The sequence below is a fragment of the Salmo trutta genome, chromosome 31 (assembly GCF_901001165.1).
Source record: "Salmo trutta chromosome 31, fSalTru1.1, whole genome shotgun sequence".
In the NCBI taxonomy this organism is placed as follows: Eukaryota; Metazoa; Chordata; class Actinopteri; order Salmoniformes; family Salmonidae; genus Salmo; species Salmo trutta.
Genome location: NC_042987.1, coordinates 41,800,814 through 41,822,792, shown reverse-complemented (window position 1 = coordinate 41,822,792; position 21,979 = coordinate 41,800,814). Strand labels below are relative to the sequence as shown.

Below are 21,979 nucleotides of genomic sequence, written 5' to 3'. Positions count from 1 at the left end.
CTAAACTGTTAGTACTGAGTCTGTACCCTGATTTAACCCTAACTCTGTTTACTCCCGCCTAAACTGTGAGTAACTTCACACCTTATGCCTAATTTACACCATAGGGCCAAACTGAGCCGAGCTATGCTGGCCTGGTTAGTTCATGTAACCATTCTGGAAAGGACAAATATATTCGGCAACACAGTGGGGTTCGGGGTTACCCTATAGTAGGGCGGCTGGTTCAAATCCCAGAGCCGACGAGGTGAAAAACCTGTCGATGAGCCAGACACTTAACCCGAATTGCTCCTATCAGTCGCTCTGGATAAATGACTGAAATGGAATCGGGCTTGACCACAACAACAGCTGTTCTATTCACTTCCTGTCCAGTATATGTGTAGCTTGATGCCTGACTTTTGACCCTCAGCATTGAGATGGTGTTCCATTGAGATGAATGAGCCAATCAGATTGGGAATTTAGCCAGGACACCAGGGTTAACACCCCTACTCTTACAATAAGTACAATGGGATTTTTAATGACCTCAGAGAGTCAGGACACCCGTTTAACATCCCATCCGAAAGACGGCACTCTACACAGGGCAGTGTCCCCAATCACTGCCCTGGGGCATTGGGATATTTTTTTAGACCAGAGGAAAGAGTGCCTCCTACTGGCCCTCCAACACCACTTGCAGCAGCATCTCGTCTCCCATCCAGGGACTGATCAGGACCAACCCTGCTTAGCTTCAGAGGCAAGCCAGCAGTGGAATGCAGGGTGGTATGCCTCAGTACAGGTGTAGCTCTCCTCTGTCTCTCCTGAGGATAGATTAGTTTCAGTCAGGACATGTACTCGCCACCAATGCAAGGAACGATAGGATCCAAGGCAGAGAAGGGTAACACATGTTTTCTCAAATAACATCTTATACTAACCAGAACAGTACACCGCATACCGCTGGCTATCTCCAGGAAGTGTTAATGTGAGGTATGTAGTCAGTCCAACTGACCTGTTCTTCCATACTGTTACTATCTGACCTGTTCTCACATACTGTTACTATCTGACCTGTTCTTCATACCGTTACTATCTGACCTGTTCTCCCATACTGTTACTATCTGACCTGTTCTCCCATACTGTTACTATCTGACCTGTTCTCACATACTGTTACTATCTGACCTGTTCTCCCATACCGTTACTATCTGACCTGTTCTCCCATACTGTTACTATCTGACCTGTTCTTCATACTGTTACTATCTGACCTGTTCTCCCATACTGTTACTATCTGACCTGTTCTCCCATACTGTTACTATCTGACCTGTTCTCCCATACTGTTACTATCTGACCTGTTCTCCCATACTGTTACTATCTGACCTGTTCTCCCATACTGTTACTATCTGACCTGTTCTTCCATACTGTTACTATCTGACCTGTTCTCCCATACTGTTACTATCTGACCTGTTCTTCCATACTGTTACTATCTGACCTGTTCTCCCATACTGTTACTATCTGACCTGTTCTTCCATACTGTTAATATCTGACCTGTTCTTCCATACTGTTACTATCTGACCTGTTCTTCCATACTGTTACTATCTGACCTGTTCTTCATACTGTTACTATCTGACCTGTTCTTCATACTGTTACTATCTGACCTGTTCTCCCATACTGTTAATATCTGACCTGTTCTCACATACTGTTACAATCTGACCTGTTCTCCCATACTGTTACTATCTGACCTGTTCTTCATACTGTTCTTCCATACTGTTACTATCTGACCTGTTCTTCATACTGTTACTATCTGACCTGTTCTTCCATACTGTTACTATCTGACCTGTTCTCCCATACTGTTCTTCCATACCGTTACTATCTGACCTGTTCTCCCATACCGTTACTATCTGACCTGTTCTCCCATACCGTTACTATCTGACCTGTTCTTCATACTGTTACTATCTGACCTGTTCTCCCATACCGTTACTATCTGACCTGTTCTCCCATACTGTTACTATCTGACCTGTTCTCCCATACTGTTACTATCTGACCTGTTCTCACATACTGTTACTATCTGACCTGTTCTCCCATACCGTTACTATCTGACCTGTTCTCCCATACTGTTACTATCTGACCTGTTCTCCCATACTGTTACTATCTGACCTGTTCTCACATACAGTACATTCAGTGGATGAGGCAGAGTGCTGTTAATATCTCTTTTTTGAGACGAGGAAGGAATACTTACCTTAGTTGCATGCTATGACTGTAAGTCGCTCTGACTGTAAGTCGATCTGACTGAGTGTCTGCTAAATTACCAAAATATTATGTAAATGTAGGAAAAATGACAACTTTTACTGCCTGTAAAGGGAAACAAGGACAACGTTTTGTCACGTCCTGACCATAGAGAGCTCTTATTTTCTATGGTAGAGTAGGTCGGGGCGTGACTGGGGGTTGATCTAGTTTATTTATTTCTATGTGGGGTTCTAGGTTTGATTTTCTATGTTGGTGATTTGTATGATTCCCAATTAGAGGCAGCTGGTTATTGTTGTCTCTAATTGGGGATCATACTTAAGTAGAATTTTTTACACCTGTGGGTTATTGGATATTGTTTGTGTATTTTGAGTTAGTGCACGTAGCATTCTCTGTTAGTCAAGGTTCGTTACTAGTTTATTGTTTATTTGTTTTTGTCGTTGCTAAGTTTCACTTTCTAATAAATCATGTGGAACTCGACATTCGCTGCGCCTTGGTCCGACATTCATTATTACAACGAACGTGACAGAATATCCCATCAACAAAGGACCAAGCAGCGTGCCCGGGAGGTAATGGCATCCTGGTCTTTGGAGGAGCTTAGAGAGAGAATATCCTGGACTTCGGACGAAATAGTGGCAGGAGATAAGAGCCTGCCATGGAAGCAGGCGGAATCAGGGAAACGTTTACTGCCTGTAAGGGAAACGATGACAACGTTTACTGCTTGTAAAGGGAAACGATGACAGCGTTTACTGCCTGTAAATGGAAACAATGACAGCGTTTACTGCCTGTAAAGGGAAACGATGACAGCGTTTACTGCCTGTAAAGGGAAACGATGACAAAGTTTACTGCCTGTAAAGGGAAACGATGTGAGCGATACATTTTGTGGAGGTGTTGGGTGTGAATAGTTAGCCCTGGACTCACTGGAGCGCTCAGTAAAGCCAGTAGTCTGTCGGGGTATAGCCAGTAGTCTGACAGGATAAAGCCAGTAGTCTGACAGGATAAAGCCAGTAGTCTGACAGGATAAAGCCAGTAGTCTGACAGCGTAAAGCCAGTAGTCTGACAGGGTAAAGCCAGTAGTCTGACAGGGTAAAGCCAGTAGTCTGACAGGGTAAAGCCAGTAGTCTGACAGGGTAAAGCCAGTAGTCTGACAGGGTAAAGACAGTAGTCTGACAGGGTAAAGCCGGTAGTCTGACAGGGTAAAGCCAGTAGTCTGACAGGGTAAAGCCAGTAGTCTGACAGGGTAAAGCCAGTAGTCTGACAGGGTAAAGCCGGTAGTCTGACAGGGTAAAGCCAGTAGTCTGACAGGGTAAAGCCAGTAGTCTGACAGGGTAAAGACAGTAGTCTGACAGGGTAAAGCCAGTAGTCTGACAGGGTAAAGCCAGTAGTCTGACAGGGTAAAGCCGGTAGTCTGACAGGGTAAAGCCTGTAGTCTGACAGGGTAAAGCCAGTAGTCTGACAGCGTAAAGCCAGTAGTCTGACAGGGTAAAGCCAGTAGTCTGACAGGGTAAAGCCGGTAGTCTGACAGGGTAAAGCCAGTAGTCTGACAGGGTAAAGCCGGTAGTCTGACAGGATAAAGACAGTAGTCTGACAGGGTAAAGCCAGTAGTCTGACAGGGTAAAGCCAGTAGTCTGACAGGGTAAAGCCGGTAGTCTGACAAGATAAAGCCAGTAGTCTGACAGGGTAAAGCCAGTAGTCTGACAGTGTAAAGCCAGTAGTCTGACAGGGTAAAGCCAGTAGTCTGACAGCGTAAAGCCAGTAGTCTGACAGGGTAAAGCCGGTAGTCTGACAGGGTAAAGCCAGTAGTCTGACAGGGTAAAGCCGGTAGTCTGACAGGGTAAAGCCGGTAGTCTGACAGGGTAAAGCCGGTAGTCTGACAGGGTAAAGCCGGTAGTCTGACAGCGTAAAGCCAGTAGTCTGACAGGGTAAAGCAAGTAGTCTGACAGGGTAAAGCAAGTAGTCTGACAGGGTAAAGCCAGTAGTCTGACAGGGTAAAGCCGGTAGTCTGACAGGATAAAGCCAGTAGTCTGACAGGGTAAAGCCAGTAGTCTGACAGGGTAAAGCCAGTAGTCTGACAGGGTAAAGCCAGTAGTCTGACAGCGTAAAGCCAGTAGTCTGACAGGGTAAAGCCGGTAGTCTGACAGCATAAAGCCAGTAGTCTGACAGGGTAAAGCCAGTAGTCTGACAGCGTAAAGCCAGTAGTCTGACAGGGTAAAGCCAGTAGTCTGACAGGGTAAAGCCAGTAGTCTGACAGGGTAAAGCCAGTAGTCTGACAGGGTAAAGCCGGTAGTCTGACAGGGTAAAGCCAGTAGTCTGACAGCGTAAAGCCAGTAGTCTGACAGGGTAAAGCCAGTAGTCTGACAGGGTAAAGCCAGTAGTCTGACAGGGTAAAGCCAGTAGTCTGTCAGGGTAAAACCAGTAGTCTGACAGGGTAAAGCCAGTAGTCTGACAGCATAAAGCCAGTAGTCTGACAGTGCATAGCCAGTAGTCTGACAGGGTAAAGCCAGTAGTCTGACAGGGTAAAACCAGTAGTCTGACAGGGTAAAGCCAGTAGTCTGACAGGGTATAGCCAGTAGTCTGACAGGGTATAGCCAGTAGTCTGACAGGGTAAAGCCAGTAGTCTGACAGGATAAAGCCAGTAGTCTGACAGTGCATAGCCAGTAGTCTGACAGGGTAAAGCCAGTAGTCTGACAGGGTAAAGCCAGTAGTCTGACAGTGTAAAGCCGGTAGTCTGACAGTGTAAAGCCGGTAGTCTGACAGTGTAAAGCCAGTAGTCTGACAGGATAAATTATATTTCAGGATCAGTACATATCATAAAATGATGGCTCAATTAATAAAAATGGATTACAAATTATTCAGGGAATTTTAATTTAGTTTCAGAACAGGTGTTTTAATAACCATATCTCACCTAGCCTCAAATCGCTCTGGTCTCAGTGGAAAACAGCACTAGACCACCAAAGTTTATTGCTCATGTACACAGATCTGCAGTTGTTATAGCAGGGGCAGCGAAATGCTTATGTTACTAGCACCAACAGTGTAGTAGAATGTCTAGCAAATACAGAAATAATAAAAAAAATCAAACCAGGAAATCAAGAAATGTCAGAATGAGTTCAAATAACAATACAGGGTAGATATACAATTGAAGTCGGAAGTTTACATACACTTAGGTCGGAGTCATTAAAACATGTTTTTCAACCACTCCACACATTTCTTGTTAACAAACTATAGTTTTGGCAAGTCGGTTAGGACATCTACTTGGCGCAGGATACAGGTAATTTTTCCAACAATTGTTTACAGACAGATTATTTCACTTCTAATTCACTGTATCACAATTCCAGTGAATCAGAAGTTTACATACACTAAGTTGACTGTGCCTTTAAACAGCTTGGAAAATTCCAGAAAATGATGTCATGGCTTTAGAATCTTCTGTTAGGCTAATTGAAATCTTTTGAGTCAATTCGAGGTTTACCTGTGGATGTATTTCAATGCCTACCTTCAAACGCAGTGCCTCTTTGCTTGACATCATGGGAAAATCAAAAGAAATCAGCCAAGACCTCAGAAAAAAATTGTGGACCTCCACAAGTCTGGTTCATCCTTGAGAGAAATTTCCAAACGCCTGAAGGTACCACATTCATTGGTACAAACAATAGTACGCAAGTATAAACTCCATGGGACCACGCAGCCATCACACCGCTCAGGAAGGAGACGTGTTCTGTCTCCTAGAGATGAACGTACTTTGGTGCGAAAAGTGCAAATCAGTCCCAGAACAACAGTAAAGGACCTTGTGAAGATGCTGGAGGAAACAGGTACCAAAGTATCTATATCCACAGTAAAACAGGTCCTATATCGACATAACCTGAAAGGCCGCTCAGCAAGGAAGAAGCTACTGCTCCAAAACCGCCATAAAAAAGCCAGACTACGGTTTGCAACTGCACATGGGGACAAAGATCGTACTTTTTGGAGAAATGTCCTCTGGTCTGATGAAACAAAAATATAACTGTTTGGCCATAATGACATCGTAATGTTTGGGGGAAAAAGGGGGAGGCTTGCAAGCCGAAGAACACCATCCCAACCGTGAAGCACGGGGGTGGCAGCATCATGTTGTGGGGGTGCTTTGCTGCAGGAGGGACTGGTGGACTTCACAAAATTGATGGCATCATGAGGGAGGAAAACTATGTGGATATATTGAAGCAACATCTCAAGACATAAGTCAGGAAGTTAAAGCTTGGTCGCAAATGGGTCTTCCAAATGGACAATGACCCCAAACATACTTCCAAAGTTGTGGCAAAATGGCTTAAGGACAACAAAGTCAAGGTATTCGAGTGGCCATCACAAGCCCTGACCTCAATCCTATAGAACATTTGTGGGCATAACTGAAAAAGCATGTGCGAGCAAGGAGGCCTACAAACCTGACTCAGTTACACCAGCTCTGTCAGAAGGAATGGGCCGAAATTCACCCAACTTATTGTGGGAAGCTTGTGGAAGGCTACCCGAAACGTTTGACCCAAGTTAAACAATTTAAAGGCAGTGCTACCAAATACTAATTGAGTGTATGTAAACTTCTGACCCACTGGGAATGTGATGAAAGAAATAAAAGCTGAAATAAGTCATTCTCTCTACTATTATTCTGACATTTCACATTCTTAAAATAAAGTGGTGATCATAACTGACCTAAGACAGGGGAATGTTTACTAGGATTAAATGTCAGAAATTGTGAAAAACTGAGTTTAAATGTATTTGGCTAAGGTGTTTGTAAACTTCCCACTTCAACTGTATTAGACTGAACAGTGTCAGAATCAGAATATAAATATGTGGTGTGTATTGACAGTATATAATTTGGAAAATAAATCCCTTCCCTCTGCTAGCTATCCTGGATGAGGCTTAATTCCCCTCACATTACCCTAAGACATGTTGCATGCACAATGCTGTGTTATGATGCTAATGAGGTTCTAACATAGCTGTTATAGAATGTTGTTCTGCCATGTTAATGGGGTTCTAACATGACTGTTATAGAATGTTGTAGTGTCGTGTTAATGGGGTTCTAACATGGCTGTTATAGAATGTTGTAGTGTCATGTTAATGGGGTTCTAACATGGCTGTTATAGAATGTTGTAGTGTTAATGGGGTTCTAACATGGCTGTTATAGAATGTTGTAGTGTCATGTTAATGGGGAGTTAACATGGCTGTTATAGAATGTTGTAGTGTCATGTTAATGGGGTTCTAACATGGCTGTTATAGAATGTTGTATTGTCATGTTAATGGGGTTCTAACATGGCTGTTATAGAATGTTTTAGTGTCATGTTAATTGGGTTCTAACATGGCTGTTATAGAATGTTGTAGTGTCATGTTAATGGGGTTCTAACATGGCTGTTATAGAATGTTGTAGTGTCATGTTAATGGGGAGATAACATGGCTGTTATAGAATGTTGTAGTGTCATGTTAATGAGGTTCTAACATTTTTTTATCTACTACACTTGCTATGGCAATGTTAACATGTGTTTCCCATGCCAATAATGCCCTTAAAATGACATTGAAATTGAGAGACAGAAAGAGAGTGAGAGAGACAGTGAGAGACAGAGAGAGAGAGAGAGGCAGAGTGAGAGAGAGAAAGAGAGAGAGAGAGAGAGAGACAGTGAGAGACAGAGAGAGAGAGAGAGGCAGAGTGAGAGAGAGAGAGAGAGAGAGAGAGAGAGAGAGACAGTGAGAGACAGAGAGAGAGAGAGAGGCAGAGTGAGAGAGAGAGAGAGAGAGAGAGAGCACCAATTTGTAGAGCGAGAAGAGGTAGCCTAAAATGACTAAGACCTGTCAGAAGAAAGATGTGTCTGTGTTGAGTTGTTGGTATAAGACTGTCTGCCTCTGTAGTGTCTGAACCATAGAGATGGAATGTATAGAGCTGACCTCCCCATTCAGGTCATAATGGGTGGAGATTCTATTTATTTTTATTCTTATTATTTTTTAAGTCATTTAGCAGACGCTCTTATCCAGAGCAACTTACAGTAGTGAATGCATACATTTCATACATTATTTTCCCCGTACTGGTCCCCCATGGGAATCAAACCCACAACCCTGGCGTTGCAAACACCATGCTCTACCAACTGAGCCACACAGGTCTACAAATGCTTATTTACAATGAGCCAAACGAAGACGACGCTGGGCCAATTGTGCACCGCCCTATGGGACTCCCAATCACGGCCGGTTGTGATACAGACTGGAATCGAACCAGGGTCTGTAGTGATGCCTCTTGCACTGAGATGCAGACCACTGCGCCACTCAGGAGCCCTATTTCAACGGTCTCCACAACAACACTACCATCAGTAGGATATTCAACATCTAACTACTCACCTAATAAACCTCCACATTGATTTGTCATTAGTCTAGATTAGTCTGTAGTCTCCAGTCACAATGTGATGATGTGTTTTCTCTGGAACTAAGGCATTATCAGCCGTGGGTCATTTCCTGTATGAGGTGAATAGAAAATAATAGAATAACTGGAAATGTGTCTTGAAATACACAACGGCGATCAGGAACACTTCAGGTAGCAGAGAAACGTCCTACCTGCAGAGAAACACAGCCCTACCTGCAGAGAAACACAGCCCTACCTGCAGAGAAACACAGCCCTACCTGCAGAGAAACACAGAGCTACCTGCAGAGAAACACAGCCCTACCTGCAGAGAAACACAGCCCTACCTGCAGAGAAACACAGCCCTACCTGCAGAGAAACGTCCTACCTGCAGGGAAACAAAGCCCTACCTGCAGAGAAACACAGCTCTACCTGCAGAGAAACACAGCCCTACCTGCAGAGAAACACAGCCCTACCTGCAGAGAAACACAGCCCTACCTGCAGAGAAACACAGCTCTACCTGCAGAGAAACACAGCCCTACCTGCAGAGAAACACAGCCCTACCTGCAGAGAAACACAGCCCTACCTGCAGAGAAACACAGCCCTACCTGCAGAGAAACACAGCCCTACCTGCAGAGAAACATAGCCCTACCTGCAGAGAAACATAGCCCTACCTGCAGAGAAACACAGCCCTACCTGCAGAGAAACACAGCCCTACCTGCAGAGAAACACAGCCCTACCTGCAGAGAAACGTCCTACCTGCAGGGAAACACAGCCCTACCTGCAGAGAAACACAGCCCTACCTGCAGGGAAACACAGCCCTACCTGAAGAGAAACATAGCCCTACCTGCAGAGAAACATAGCCCTACCTGCAGAGAAACACAGCCCTACCTGCAGAGAAACACAGCCCTACCTGCAGAGAAACATAGCCCTACCTGCAGAGAAACATAGCCCTACCTGCAGAGAAACACAGCCCTACCTGAAGAGAAACATAGCCCTACCTGCAGAGAAACATAGCCCTACCTGCAGAGAAACACAGCCCTACCTGCAGAGAAACACAGCCCTACCTGCAGAGAAACACAGCCCTACCTGCAGAGAAACACAGCCCTACCTGCAGAGAAACACAGCCCTACCTGCAGAGAAACATAGCCCTACCTGCAGAGAAACACAGCCCTACCTGCAGAGAAACACAGCCCTACCTGCAGAGAAACACAGCCCTACCTGCAGAGAAACACAGCCCTACCTGCAGAGAAACATAGCCCTACCTGCAGAGAAACACAGCCCTACCTGCAGAGAAACACAGCCCTACCTGCAGAGAAACACAGCCTACCTGCAGAGAAACACAGCCCTACCTGCAGAGAAACATAGCCCTACCTGCAGAGAAACATAGCCCTACCTGCAGAGAAACACAGCCCTACCTGCAGAGAAACATAGCCCTACCTGCAGAGAAACATAGCTCTACCTGCAGAGAAACACAGCCCTACCTGCAGAGAAACGTCCTACCTGCAGAGAAACACAGCCCTACCTGCAGAGAAACACAGCCCTACCTGCAGAGAAACACAGCCCTACCTGCAGAGAAACACAGCCCTACCTGCAGAGAAACATAGCCCTACCTGCAGAGAAACACAGCCCTACCTGCAGAGAAACACAGCCCTACCTGCAGAGAAACACAGCCCTACCTGCTCTGATGATGTTCTTCTGTGTTTTCTCTCCAGGTTCCACGTGGGAGAGATCCATACGACAGATCGGCTTTGAGAGGTAAGAGATAAGGAAAACATGTACAGTATATAGATAAAGTGAATAATGTTATTATTATATACGGTATTTCTGCTGTATATCTCATGTGCATCATTTCTGACGTTAATAAAATATCAAACCTGAATCAAAATGTCAAACATTAGAAGACAGCAGAACGTACAACAGATGAGGATATACTGTGAAATATATCACCCACTATCTGTCTTAGAGATATATGTTTTTTTGTGCGTATGGAACATTTAACGGACTACATAGGGAAACCCAGCCGTGAGATGCCCAGTGATGCGTTCTTCCAAACGAGCTAAATGCCTTTTATACTCGCGTCAAGGAAAACAGCACCAAGCCTTGCATGAAAGCCCCTGTTGTTCCGGATGACTGTGAGATCTCGCTCTCTGTGGCCGATGTGAGTAAACAGCAAGGCCTCCGGGCCAGATAGAATACTAGGGCACGTTCTCAAAGCATGCACAGACCAGCTGGCAAGTGACTTCACAGACGTTTTCAATCTCTCTTTGTCCCAGTCTGTAATCCCAACATCTTTCAAGCTGACCACCATTGTCCCTGTCCCCAAGAACTCCAAGGTAACCTGCCTAAATGCCTATTGCTCTGTTGCACACATCTGTAAGTATGAAGTGCTTTGAAAGGCTGGTCATGACACACATCAACACCATCATCCCAGATTCCCTGGACCCACTCCAATTCGCATGCTGCCTCATCAGATCCACATATGACTCCAGTTCATCAACTACAGCTCAGCGTTCAACACCATAGTCCTCTCCAAGCTCATCACCAAGCTCGGGACCCTGGGAATGAACACCTCCCTCTGCAATTGGATCCTGGACTTCCTGATGGGCCGGCCCAAGGTGGTGAGGGTAGGCAATAACCCCTCCGTCATGCTGACCCTCAACACGGGGGCCCCTCAGGGGTGTGTGCTTAGTCCCATCCTGTACTCCCTGTTCATCCATGACTGAGTGGCGACGCACAACTCCAACACAACGATCAAGTTTGCTGACGACACGGCAGTGGTAGGCCAGATCACAGACAGTGATGAGACAGCCTACGGGGATTAGGTCAGAGACTGTGCAGTGTGGTACCATGACAACAACCTCTCCCTCAATGTTGGTAAGGCCAAGGAGCTGATTGTGGACTACAGGAGAAAGACGGGAGAGCCTGCCTCCATCCACATCGACAGGGTTGCAGTGGAGCGGGTCGAGAGCTTCAAGTTCCTTGGTGTCCACATCACTAAGAACTTAACGTGGTCCACACACACCCACACAGTTATGAAGAGGGCATGACAGCGCCTCGGCCCTCTCAGGAGGCTGAAAAGATTTGGTATGGGCACCATTGAGAGCATCTTGACAGGCTGCATCACCGCTTGGTTTTGCAAATGTACCACATTCGAATTCAAAGCGCTACAGACAGTGTATTATTATCCATTATACAGTGCATTCGGAAAGTATACAGACACCTTCCCTTTTCCCACATTTTGTTACATTGCAGCCTTATTCTAAAATCGATGTAAATAAATCTATTTCCTCATCAATCTACACAAAATAGCCCATAATGACATCACAATAGCCCATAATGACATCACAATACCCCATAATGACAAAGCAAAAACAGGTTTTTAGAAATGTTTGAACATTTTTAAAATATAAAAAACTGAAATACCTTATTTACATAGGTATTCATACACTTTGGTATAACACTGAAAATTGAGCTCAGGTGCATGCTGTTTCTGGTGATCATCCTTGAGATGTTTCTACAACTTGATTGGAGACCACCAGTGGTCAATTCAATTGATTGGACATGATTTGGAAAGACACACACCTGTCTATACAAGGTCCCACAGTTATCAGAGCAAACACCAAGCCATGAGGTCAAAGGAATTGCCCGTAGAGCTCCGAGACAGGATTGTGTTAAGGCACAGATCTGGGGAAAGGTACCAAAAAAAAAAACTCTGCAGCATTGAAAGTGTTGGATTCTAGCTTGAAATATACATATTCATGTTACCGTAGTAGAACTTATTGATTACTGTACATGTATACGGAATGTATATGTTGGGGTCAACGGAGGGTGGATAAGAACTAGGTGTATGGAGAGTTACTGAGACAAGAGGGAAGCATTCTGTCAAACACGTTATTGTTAAAACACCCATGGCTCCTAAGGAGGGAGGCGAAAGGCAACAGTCACTGATAAGGTCGGACAGCCGTGACTTAGGGAGGAGTGAAGAATTCGGGCCGAGGTCAGGTCAGACAAAGTGAGAAGGAACAGTCCTATTATACACTTATACTTAATTATGCACTATACTTGCCCACGAAGGTTCTAGCATGAGGCAGGGCCATGACTACAACTGTTCCTGACTAGCAACAGAGATGTATTGGCTGTCTAGATGTGAAAGGAGTGGACTCCTCCTAGTAGGAGGGTATAAAAATATGTGTTTGTGTAATCATGTCTTTGTCTTTGCAGCTGTTTGACCCAGTGGGTGAATAAACTTGGTTTGAGCTTTTTAAGTTGTCTGTGAGTTTTACTCTGTTTGTTCAGAACCCAACAAAGGTCCCCAAGAACACATTGGCCTCCATCATTCTTAAATGGAAGAAGTTTGGAACCACCAAGACTCTTCCTAGAGCTGGCCGCCCGGCCAAACTGAGGAGTCGGAGGAGAAGGGCCTTGATCAGGGATGTGACCAAGAACCCGATGGTCACTCTGACAGAGCTCCAGAGTTCCTCTGTGGAGATGGGTAAACCTTCCAGAAGGACAACCATCTCTGCAACGCTCCCCCAATCAGGCTTTTATGGTAGAGTGGCCAGACAGAAGCCACTCCTCAGTAAAAGGCACATGACAGCCCGCTTGGAGTTTGCCAAAAGGCACCTAAAAGACTCTCAGAGCATGAGAAACAACATTATCTGGTCTGATGAAACCAAGATTGAACTCTGAATGCCAAACGTCACGTCTGGAGGAAACCTGTCACCATCCCTACGGTGAAGCATGGTGATGGCAGCATCATGCTGTGGGGATATTTTTAAGTGGCAGGGACTGGGAGATTAGTCAGGATCGAGGGAAAGATGAACAGAGCAAGTATAGCGAGATCCTTGATGAAAACCTGCTCCAGAGCGCTCAGGACCTCAGACTGGGGCGAAGGTTCACCTTCCAACAGGACAACAACCCTAAGCACACAGCCAATTCAACACAGGAGTGGCTTCGGGACAAGTCTCTGAATGTCCTTGAGTGGCCAGCCAAAGCCCGGGCTTGAACCCGATCGAACATCTCTGGAGAGACCTGAAAATAGCTGTGCTGTGAAGCTCCCCAACCAACCTGACAGAGATTGAGGATCTGCAGAGAAGAATGAGAGAAACTCCCCAAATACAGGTGTGCCAAGCTTGTAGTGTCATACCCAAGACTCGAGGCTGTAATCGCTGCCTAAGGTGCTTCAACAAATACTTATGTAAATAGGATATTTCCGTTTTTTAAATTACTTTGCAAGCATTTCTAAAAAACATTTTTTTTGTCTTTATGTTGTAATGAGATCGTCCTGAGAGAGGAGACCAAGGCGCAGCGTGTATAGTGCTCATATTTACTTTTTAATGAATACACTTCAACAAAACAACAAAACGACCACCAACAGTTCCGTCAGGTAACACATACAAAACGGAAAACAACTACCCACAAAACCCCATAGACAAACCCCAACTTAAATATGATCTCCAATTAGAGGTAACGAGGACCAGCTGCCTCCAATTGGAGATCAACCCCAAACAACCCCAACATAGAAATAGGAAAACTAGAACTATACATAGAAATAGAAAACATAGAAAAACACAAAAACACCCCCTGTCACGCCCTGACCTACTCTACTATAGAAAATGACATCTTACTAGGGTCAGGACGTGACAATTGTGATGTCATTATGGGGTATTGTGATGTCATTATGGGGTATTGTGATGTCATTATGGGGTATTGTGTTTAGATTGATGACAATTTTTTATTTTTGAATCCATTTTAGAATAAGGCTGTAACGTAACAAAATGTGGAAAAAGTCAAGGGGTCTGAATACTTTCCGAACACACTGTATATTATATCCATGAACCTATTGAACTGTCTCCATGTCTGTCTGTCTCTCTGTGTCCATTGTGATACTGTAGGTGTAGGTATGACTGTACTGTCTGTGTGTCTGTCTCCAGTGTGATCTGTGTAGGTATGATTGTACTGTAACAACGGTAAGTCTGATCTGTGTCTCTCTGTGTCCAGTGTGATACTATAGGTGTAGGTATGACTATACTGTCTGTGTGTCTGTTTACAGTCTGTTTCTGTCTGTCTCTCTGTGTCCAGTGTGATAGGTGCAGATGCAGGGAACGGTATTCGTGTGTTTCTCCCTGACATAGGGATGTTTCTAACTGGTCTGGGCTGCTGGCTGCTGTGTCACAGTCTGGTCCAAAAGAGACCACCAGAGGACGTGGTTTACGACTTCGAACCGGAGGAAGGGGTGAGTGGAGGGACATGCGCACACACACACACACACACACTCGTACGCACACACCCACCCACACACACACACACGCACTCGCACTCACACACACACACACACACACACACACACACACACACACACACACACACACACACACACACACACTTCTTCCATTTATTAAATTGAAGTTGAACTAATGAAAACATTTACAACAATAAAACTTTATATTTTTCTATTATAAACTCAGTTTATTTCCTTTTATTAACATTAATTTATCATCACAGCAATTACTTCACAAATGTTATGAATTCGTTATGAAATACCTCAATGCTTTAAAGGTTTATTAAACCTTATCAAATCAAGTTAAATCAAATTTTATTGGTCACATACAATATGGTTAGCAGATGTTAATGTGAGTGTAGCGAAATGCTTGTGCTTCTAGTTCCCGACAGTGCAGTAATATCTAACAAGTAATCTATGCCACGGGGCGGTAGTCATTTAGTTTAGTTATCTTTGCTTTCTTGGGAACAGGAACAATGGTGGCCATCTTGAAGCATGTGGGGACAGCAGACTGGGATAGGGAGAGATTGAATATGTCCGTAAATACACCAGCCAGCTGGTTTGCCCTGAGGACACGGCTGGGGATGCCGTCTGGGCCAGCAGCCTTGCGTGGTTTAACACGTTTAAATGTTTTACTCACGTCGGCCACGGAGAAGGGGGGGGAGGGGGCAGTCCTTGTTAGGGGGCTTCGTCGGTGACACTGCATTATCCTCAAAGAATATGTTTAGTTTGTCTGTAAGCGTGATGTCGGTGTCCGTGACGTGGCTGGTTTTCTTTTTGTAGTCTGTGATTGCCTATAGACCCTGCCACATACGTCTCGTGTCTGAGCCGTTGAATTGCGACTCCACTTTGTCCCTGTACCGACATTTCGCTTGTTTGATTGCCTTGTGGAGGGAATCTCTGTATTGTTTATATTTAGCCATATTCCCAGACCTCTTTCCATGGTTAAATGCGGTGGTTCGCGCTTTCAGTTTTGCCGCCATCCATCCATGGTTTCTGGTTAGGGAAGGTTTTAATAGTCACAGTGGGCACAACATCTCCAATGCACTTATTTATAAAACACACTCACCGAGTCAGCGTATAGGGCGATGTTGTTCTCGGAGGCTGACCGGAACATATTCCAGTCCGCGTGATCAAAACAATCTTGAAGCGTGGCTTCCGATTGGTCAGACCAGCGTTGAGAGGTTCTAGTCACTGGTACATCCTGTTTGAGTTTCTGCCTATAAGACGGTAGGAGCAAGATGGCGTCGTGGTTGGATTTGCCAAAGGGAGGGCTGGGGAGGGCTTTGTATGCATCGTGGAAGTCAGAATAGCAGTGATCGAGTGTATTACCCCCGCGCATAGTGCAATCAATATGCTGATTAAATTTAGGTTGCCTTGTTCTCAAATTTGCTTTGTTAAAATCCCCAGCTACAATAAATGCAGCCTCAGGATATATGGTTTCCAGTTTACATAAAGTCCAGTGAAGTTCCTTGAGGGACATCTTGGTGTCTGCTTGAGGGGGAATGTACACAGCTGTGAAGATAATTGGCGAGAATTCTCTTGGGAGGTAAAATGGCCGGAATTTGATTGTAAGGAATTCCAGGTCCTGTGAGCAGAAGGACTTGAGTTCCTGTATGTTGTTATGATTACACCATGAGTCGTTAATCATGAAGCATACACCCCTGCCCTTCCTCTTCCCAGAGAGGTGTTTACCTCTGTCGGTACGATGCATGGAGAAGCCCGGTGGCTGAACCGATTCCGACAACATATCCCGAGAGAGCCATGTTTCCGTGAAACAGAGAATGTTACAATCTCTGATGTCTCTTTGGAAGGCAACCCTTTTCTCGATTTTTGTCAACCTTGTTGTCAAGAGACTGGACATTGGCGAGTAGTATACTCAAGACTGGTGGGCGATGTGCACGTCTATGGAGCCTGACCAGGAGGCCACTCTGTCTGCCCCTTCTGCGGCGCCATAGTTTTTACTTGGCTTCTGGGATCTGATCCATTGTCCTGGGTGGTGGTCCAAACAGAGGATCCGCTTCGGGAAAGTCGTATTTCTGGTCGTAATGTTGGCAAGTAGACGTCACTCTTATATCCAATAGTTCCTCCCGGCTGTATGTAATAAGACTTAAGATTTCCTGGGGTAACAATGTAATAAATAATACATAAAAAAAACGAAATACTGCATAGTTTCCTAAGGACTCGAATTGAGGCGACCATCTCTGCCGGCGCCATCTTGCTACGTAAAACGTAATTAAATAAACGTTGATATCCACCATGGATGTATAGTTAGCAACCTATTTCAGAGTTCAGTTAATTAAGAACATTTGAGGTCTTGAATGTTTCCCGAATCTTAATGTAAACATTACGATGTATCTGAGGTGTTTTTCCTTGGAAAAAGTTTGTCTCTCTCTCGCCGTTATTGCTCTTAGACATTTCCACTTCACAGTAACAGCGCTTACAGTTGACCGGGGCAGCTCTAGCAGGGCAGAAATTTGACAAACTGACTTGTTGGAAAGGTGGCATCCTATGACGGTGCCACGTTGGAAGTCACTCTTCAGTAAGGCCATTCTACTGCCAATGTTTGTCAATGGAGATTGCATGGCTGCGTGCTCGATTGTATACACCTGCCAGTAACTGGTGTGACAAAAAAAGCTGAATCCACTCATTTGAAAAGGTGTCCAAAAACTTTTATATAATATACACAACCAGCCAAAAGAGGGGCATTCCAGCGTGTATGCATGTACAGTACCGGTCAAACGTTAGGACACACCTACTCATTCAAGGGTTTTTCTTTATTTGCACTATTTTCTAGGCGGGTCCCCCATGTTTCATTGAAATGTACAGCTGTGTGTCATCCGCATAGCAGTGAAATTTAACATTATGTTTTCGAATGACATCCCCAAGAGGTAAAATATATAGTGAAAACAATAGTGGTCCTAAAACGGAACCTTGAGAAACACCGAAATTTACAGTTGATTTGTCAGAGGACAAACCATTCACAGAGACAAACTGATATCTTTCCGACAGTTAAGACCTAAACCAGGCCAGAACTTGTCCATGTAGACCAATTTGGGTTTCCAATCTCTCCAAAAGAATGTGGTGATCGATGGTATCAAAAGCAGCACTAAGATCTAGGAGCATGAGGACAGACGCAGAACCTCGGTCTGACGTCATTAAAAGGTCATTCACAAGTGCAGTCTCAGTGCTATGATGGGGTCTAAAACCAGACTGAAGCGTTTTGTGTACATTGTTTGTCTTCAGGAAGGCAGTGAGTTGCTGCGCAACAGCTTTTTCATTTTTTTTTGAGAGGAATGGAAGATTCGATATAGGCCGATAGTTTTTTATAATTTCTGGGTCAAGATTCGGCTTTTTCAAGAGAGGCTTTATTACTGCCACTTTTAGTGAATTTGGTACACATCCGGTGGATAGAGAGACGTTTATTATGTTCAACATAGGAGGGCCAAGCACAGGAAGCAGCTCTTTCAGTAGTTTAGTTAGAATAGGGTCCTGTATGCAGCTTGAAGGTTTAGAGGCCATGATTATTTTCATCATTGTGTCAAGAGATATAGTACTAAAACACTTTAGTGTGTCCCTTGATCCTAGGTCCTGGCAAGGTTGTGCAGACTCAGGACAACGGAGCTTTGGAGGAATACGCAGATTTAAAGAGGAGTCCGTAATTTGTCCGTAATTTGCTTACTAATGATCATGATCTTTTCCTCAAAGAACCATTTAGTCGTGTTTCAGAACCACTCAGTCGTGCTTTAGAACCATTCAGTCGTGTTTTAGAACCATTTACTCGTGTTTCAGAACCATGGACAGCTCTAGCAACAAACTCAATGTGCCTAAAAGCTGTCTGGTTTAAAAATCTTCAAGTTTCAGCACCACAATATAAGTTACATGAATCTGGCTTATTGTGAGGTTAATAACTCTGAGAAATACATCATGGGCAAGAAACATTGTTTTTAATCCCCCCCAAAAATTGTACACTCAGTCTCAGTGTATAGACTAATAAGCAATTAATTCTAAAATACTGAGAAATATAGAAATGTCATCAACATGACCCTCACTTGGACTAGATTAAAAAAACTAAGAATACTGAACCCTCGCCTTGACTGAGCATGTCCCTCCCATTTTTACTCCGGGTAAATGTACTATAGATCCATCCCTAACCAGTAGTTCTCTATGAGGAGGTTTGGCCACCTCTAACCAGTAGTTCTCTATGAAGAGGTTTGGCCACCTCTAACCAGTAGTTCTCTATGAAGAGGTTTGGCCATCTCTAACCAGTAGTTCATCATATGGAGGTTTGGCCATCTCTAACCAGTAGTTCTTCATGAGGAGGTTTGGCCATCTCTAACCAGTAGTTCTCCATGAAGAGGTTTGGCCACCTCTAACCAGTAGTTCTCTATGAAGAGGTTTGGCCACCTCTAACCAGTAGTTCTCTATGAAGAGGTTTGGCCACCTCTAACCAGTAGTTCTTCATGTCATGAGGAGGTTTGGCCACCTCTAACTAGTAGTTCTTTATGAAGAGGTTTGGCCACCTCTAACCAGTAGTTCTTCATGAGGAGGTTTGGCCACCTCTAACTAGTAGTTCATCATGAGGAGGTTTGGCCACCTCTAACCAGTAGTTCTCTATGAAGAGGTTTGGCCATCTCTAACCAGTAGTTCTTCATGTCATGAGGAGGTTTGGCCACCTCTAACCAGTAGTTCTTCATGTCATGAGGAGGTTTGGCCATCTCTAACCAGTAGTTCATCATGAGGAGGTTTGGCCACCTCTAACTAGTAGTTCTTCATGAGGAGGTTTGGTCATCTTTAACCAGTAGTTCTCTATGAAGAGGTTTGGCCACCTCTAACCAGTAGTTCTCTATGAAGAGGTTTGGCCATCTCTAACCAGTAGTTCTCAATGAGGAGGTTTGGCCACCTCTAACCAGTAGTTCTCAATGAGGAGGTTTGGCCACCTCTAACTAGTAGTTCTTCATGAGGAGGTTTGGCCACCTCTAACCAGTAGTTCATCATGAGGAGGTTTGGCCACCTCTAACCAGTAGTTCTCCATGAGGAGGTTTGGCCACCTCTAACCAGTAGTTCTTCATGAGGAGGTTTGGCCATCTCTAACCAGTAGTTCTTCATGAGGAGGTTTGGCCATCTCTAACCAGTAGTTCTTCATGTCATGAGGAGGTTTGGCCACCTCTAACTAGTAGTTCTTCATGAGGAGGTTTGGCCATCTCTAACCAGTAGTTCATCATGAGGAGGTTTGGCCATCTCTAACCAGTAGTTCTCTATGAGGAGGTTTGGCCACCTCTAACCAGTAGTTCTCTATGAGGAGGTTTGGCCATCTCTAACCAGTAGTTCTCTATGAGGAGGTTTGGCCACCTCTAACCAGTAGTTCATCATGAGGAGGTTTGGCCATCTCTAACCAGTAGTTCATCATGAGGAGGTTTAGCCACCTCTAACCAGTAGTTCTCTATGAAGAGGTTTGGCCACCTCTAACCAGTAGTTCTCTATGAAGAGGTTTGGCCACCTCTAACCAGTAGTTCTTCATGAGGAGGTTTAGCCACCTCGAACCAGTAGTTATTCATGTCATGAGGAGGTTTAGCCACCTCTAACCAGTAGTTCTCTATGAGGAGGTTTGGCCACCTCTAACCAGTAGTTCTCTATGAAGAGGTTTGGCCACCTCTAACCAGTAGTTCTCTGTGAAGAGGTTTGGCCATCTCTAACCAGTAGTTCTCAATGAGGAGGTTTGGCCACCTCTAACCAGTAGTTCTTCATGAGGAGGTTTGGTCATCTTTAACCAGTAGTTCTCTATGAAGAGGTTTGGCCATCTCTAACCAGTAGTTCTCTATGAGGAGGTTTGGCCACCTCTAACCAGTAGTTCTCTATGAAGAGGTTTGGCCATTTCTAACCAGTAGTTCTCTATGAAGAGGTTTGGCCACCTCTAACCAGTAGTTCTCTGTGAAGAGGTTTGGCCATCTCTAACCAGTAGTTCTCAATGAGGAGGTTTGGCCACCTCTAACCAGTAGTTCTTCATGTCATGAGGAGGTTTGGCCACCTCTAACTAGTAGTTCTTTATGAAGAGGTTTGGCCACCTCTAACCAGTAGTTCTTCATGAGGAGGTTTGGCCACCTCTAACTAGTAGTTCATCATGAGGAGGTTTGGCCACCTCTAACCAGTAGTTCTCTATGAAGAGGTTTGGCCATCTCTAACCAGTAGTTCTTCATGTCACGAGGAGGTTTGGCCACCTCTAACCAGTAGTTCTTCATGTCATGAGGAGGTTTGGCCATCTCTAACCAGTAGTTCATCATGAGGAGGTTTGGCCACCTCTAACTAGTAGTTCTTCATGAGGAGGTTTGGTCATCTTTAACCAGTAGTTCTCTATGAAGAGGTTTGGCCACCTCTAACCAGTAGTTCTCTATGAAGAGGTTTGGCCATCTCTAACCAGTAGTTCTCAATGAGGAGGTTTGGCCACCTCTAACCAGTAGTTCTCAATGAGGAGGTTTGGCCACCTCTAACTAGTAGTTCTTCATGAGGAGGTTTGGCCACCTCTAACCAGTAGTTCATCATGAGGAGGTTTGGCCACCTCTAACCAGTAGTTCTCCATGAGGAGGTTTGGCCACCTCTAACCAGTAGTTCTTCATGAGGAGGTTTGGCCATCTCTAACCAGTAGTTCTTCATGAGGAGGTTTGGCCATCTCTAACCAGTAGTTCTTCATGTCATGAGGAGGTTTGGCCACCTCTAACTAGTAGTTCTTCATGAGGAGGTTTGGCCATCTCTAACCAGTAGTTCTTCATGTCATGAGGAGGTTTGGCCACCTCTAACCAGTAGTTCTCTATGAGGAGGTTTGGCCACCTCTAACCAGTAGTTCTCTATGAGGAGGTTTGGCCATCTCTAACCAGTAGTTCTCTATGAGGAGGTTTGGCCACCTCTAACCAGTAGTTCATCATGAGGAGGTTTGGCCATCTCTAACCAGTAGTTCATCATGAGGAGGTTTAGCCACCTCTAACCAGTAGTTCTCTATGAAGAGGTTTGGCCACCTCTAACCAGTAGTTCTCTATGAAGAGGTTTGGCCACCTCTAACCAGTAGTTCTTCATGAGGAGGTTTAGCCACCTCGAACCAGTAGTTATTCATGTCATGAGGAGGTTTAGCCACCTCTAACCAGTAGTTCTCTATGAGGAGGTTT

The 21,979-nt window shown here is 44.7% G+C and overlaps 1 protein-coding gene across 1 annotated transcript in view; it reads left to right on the top strand.

The window, feature by feature from the left end:
• The window catches only part of LOC115169224 (piezo-type mechanosensitive ion channel component 2-like), a 186,800-nt gene that overhangs the window by 16,879 nt on the left and 147,942 nt on the right, over positions 1 to 21,979 (top strand). The window contains 2 exon segments of the mRNA XM_029724697.1: positions 10,255 to 10,297; positions 14,624 to 14,750. Coding sequence (XP_029580557.1) covers positions 10,255 to 10,297; positions 14,624 to 14,750 — 170 coding nt within the window.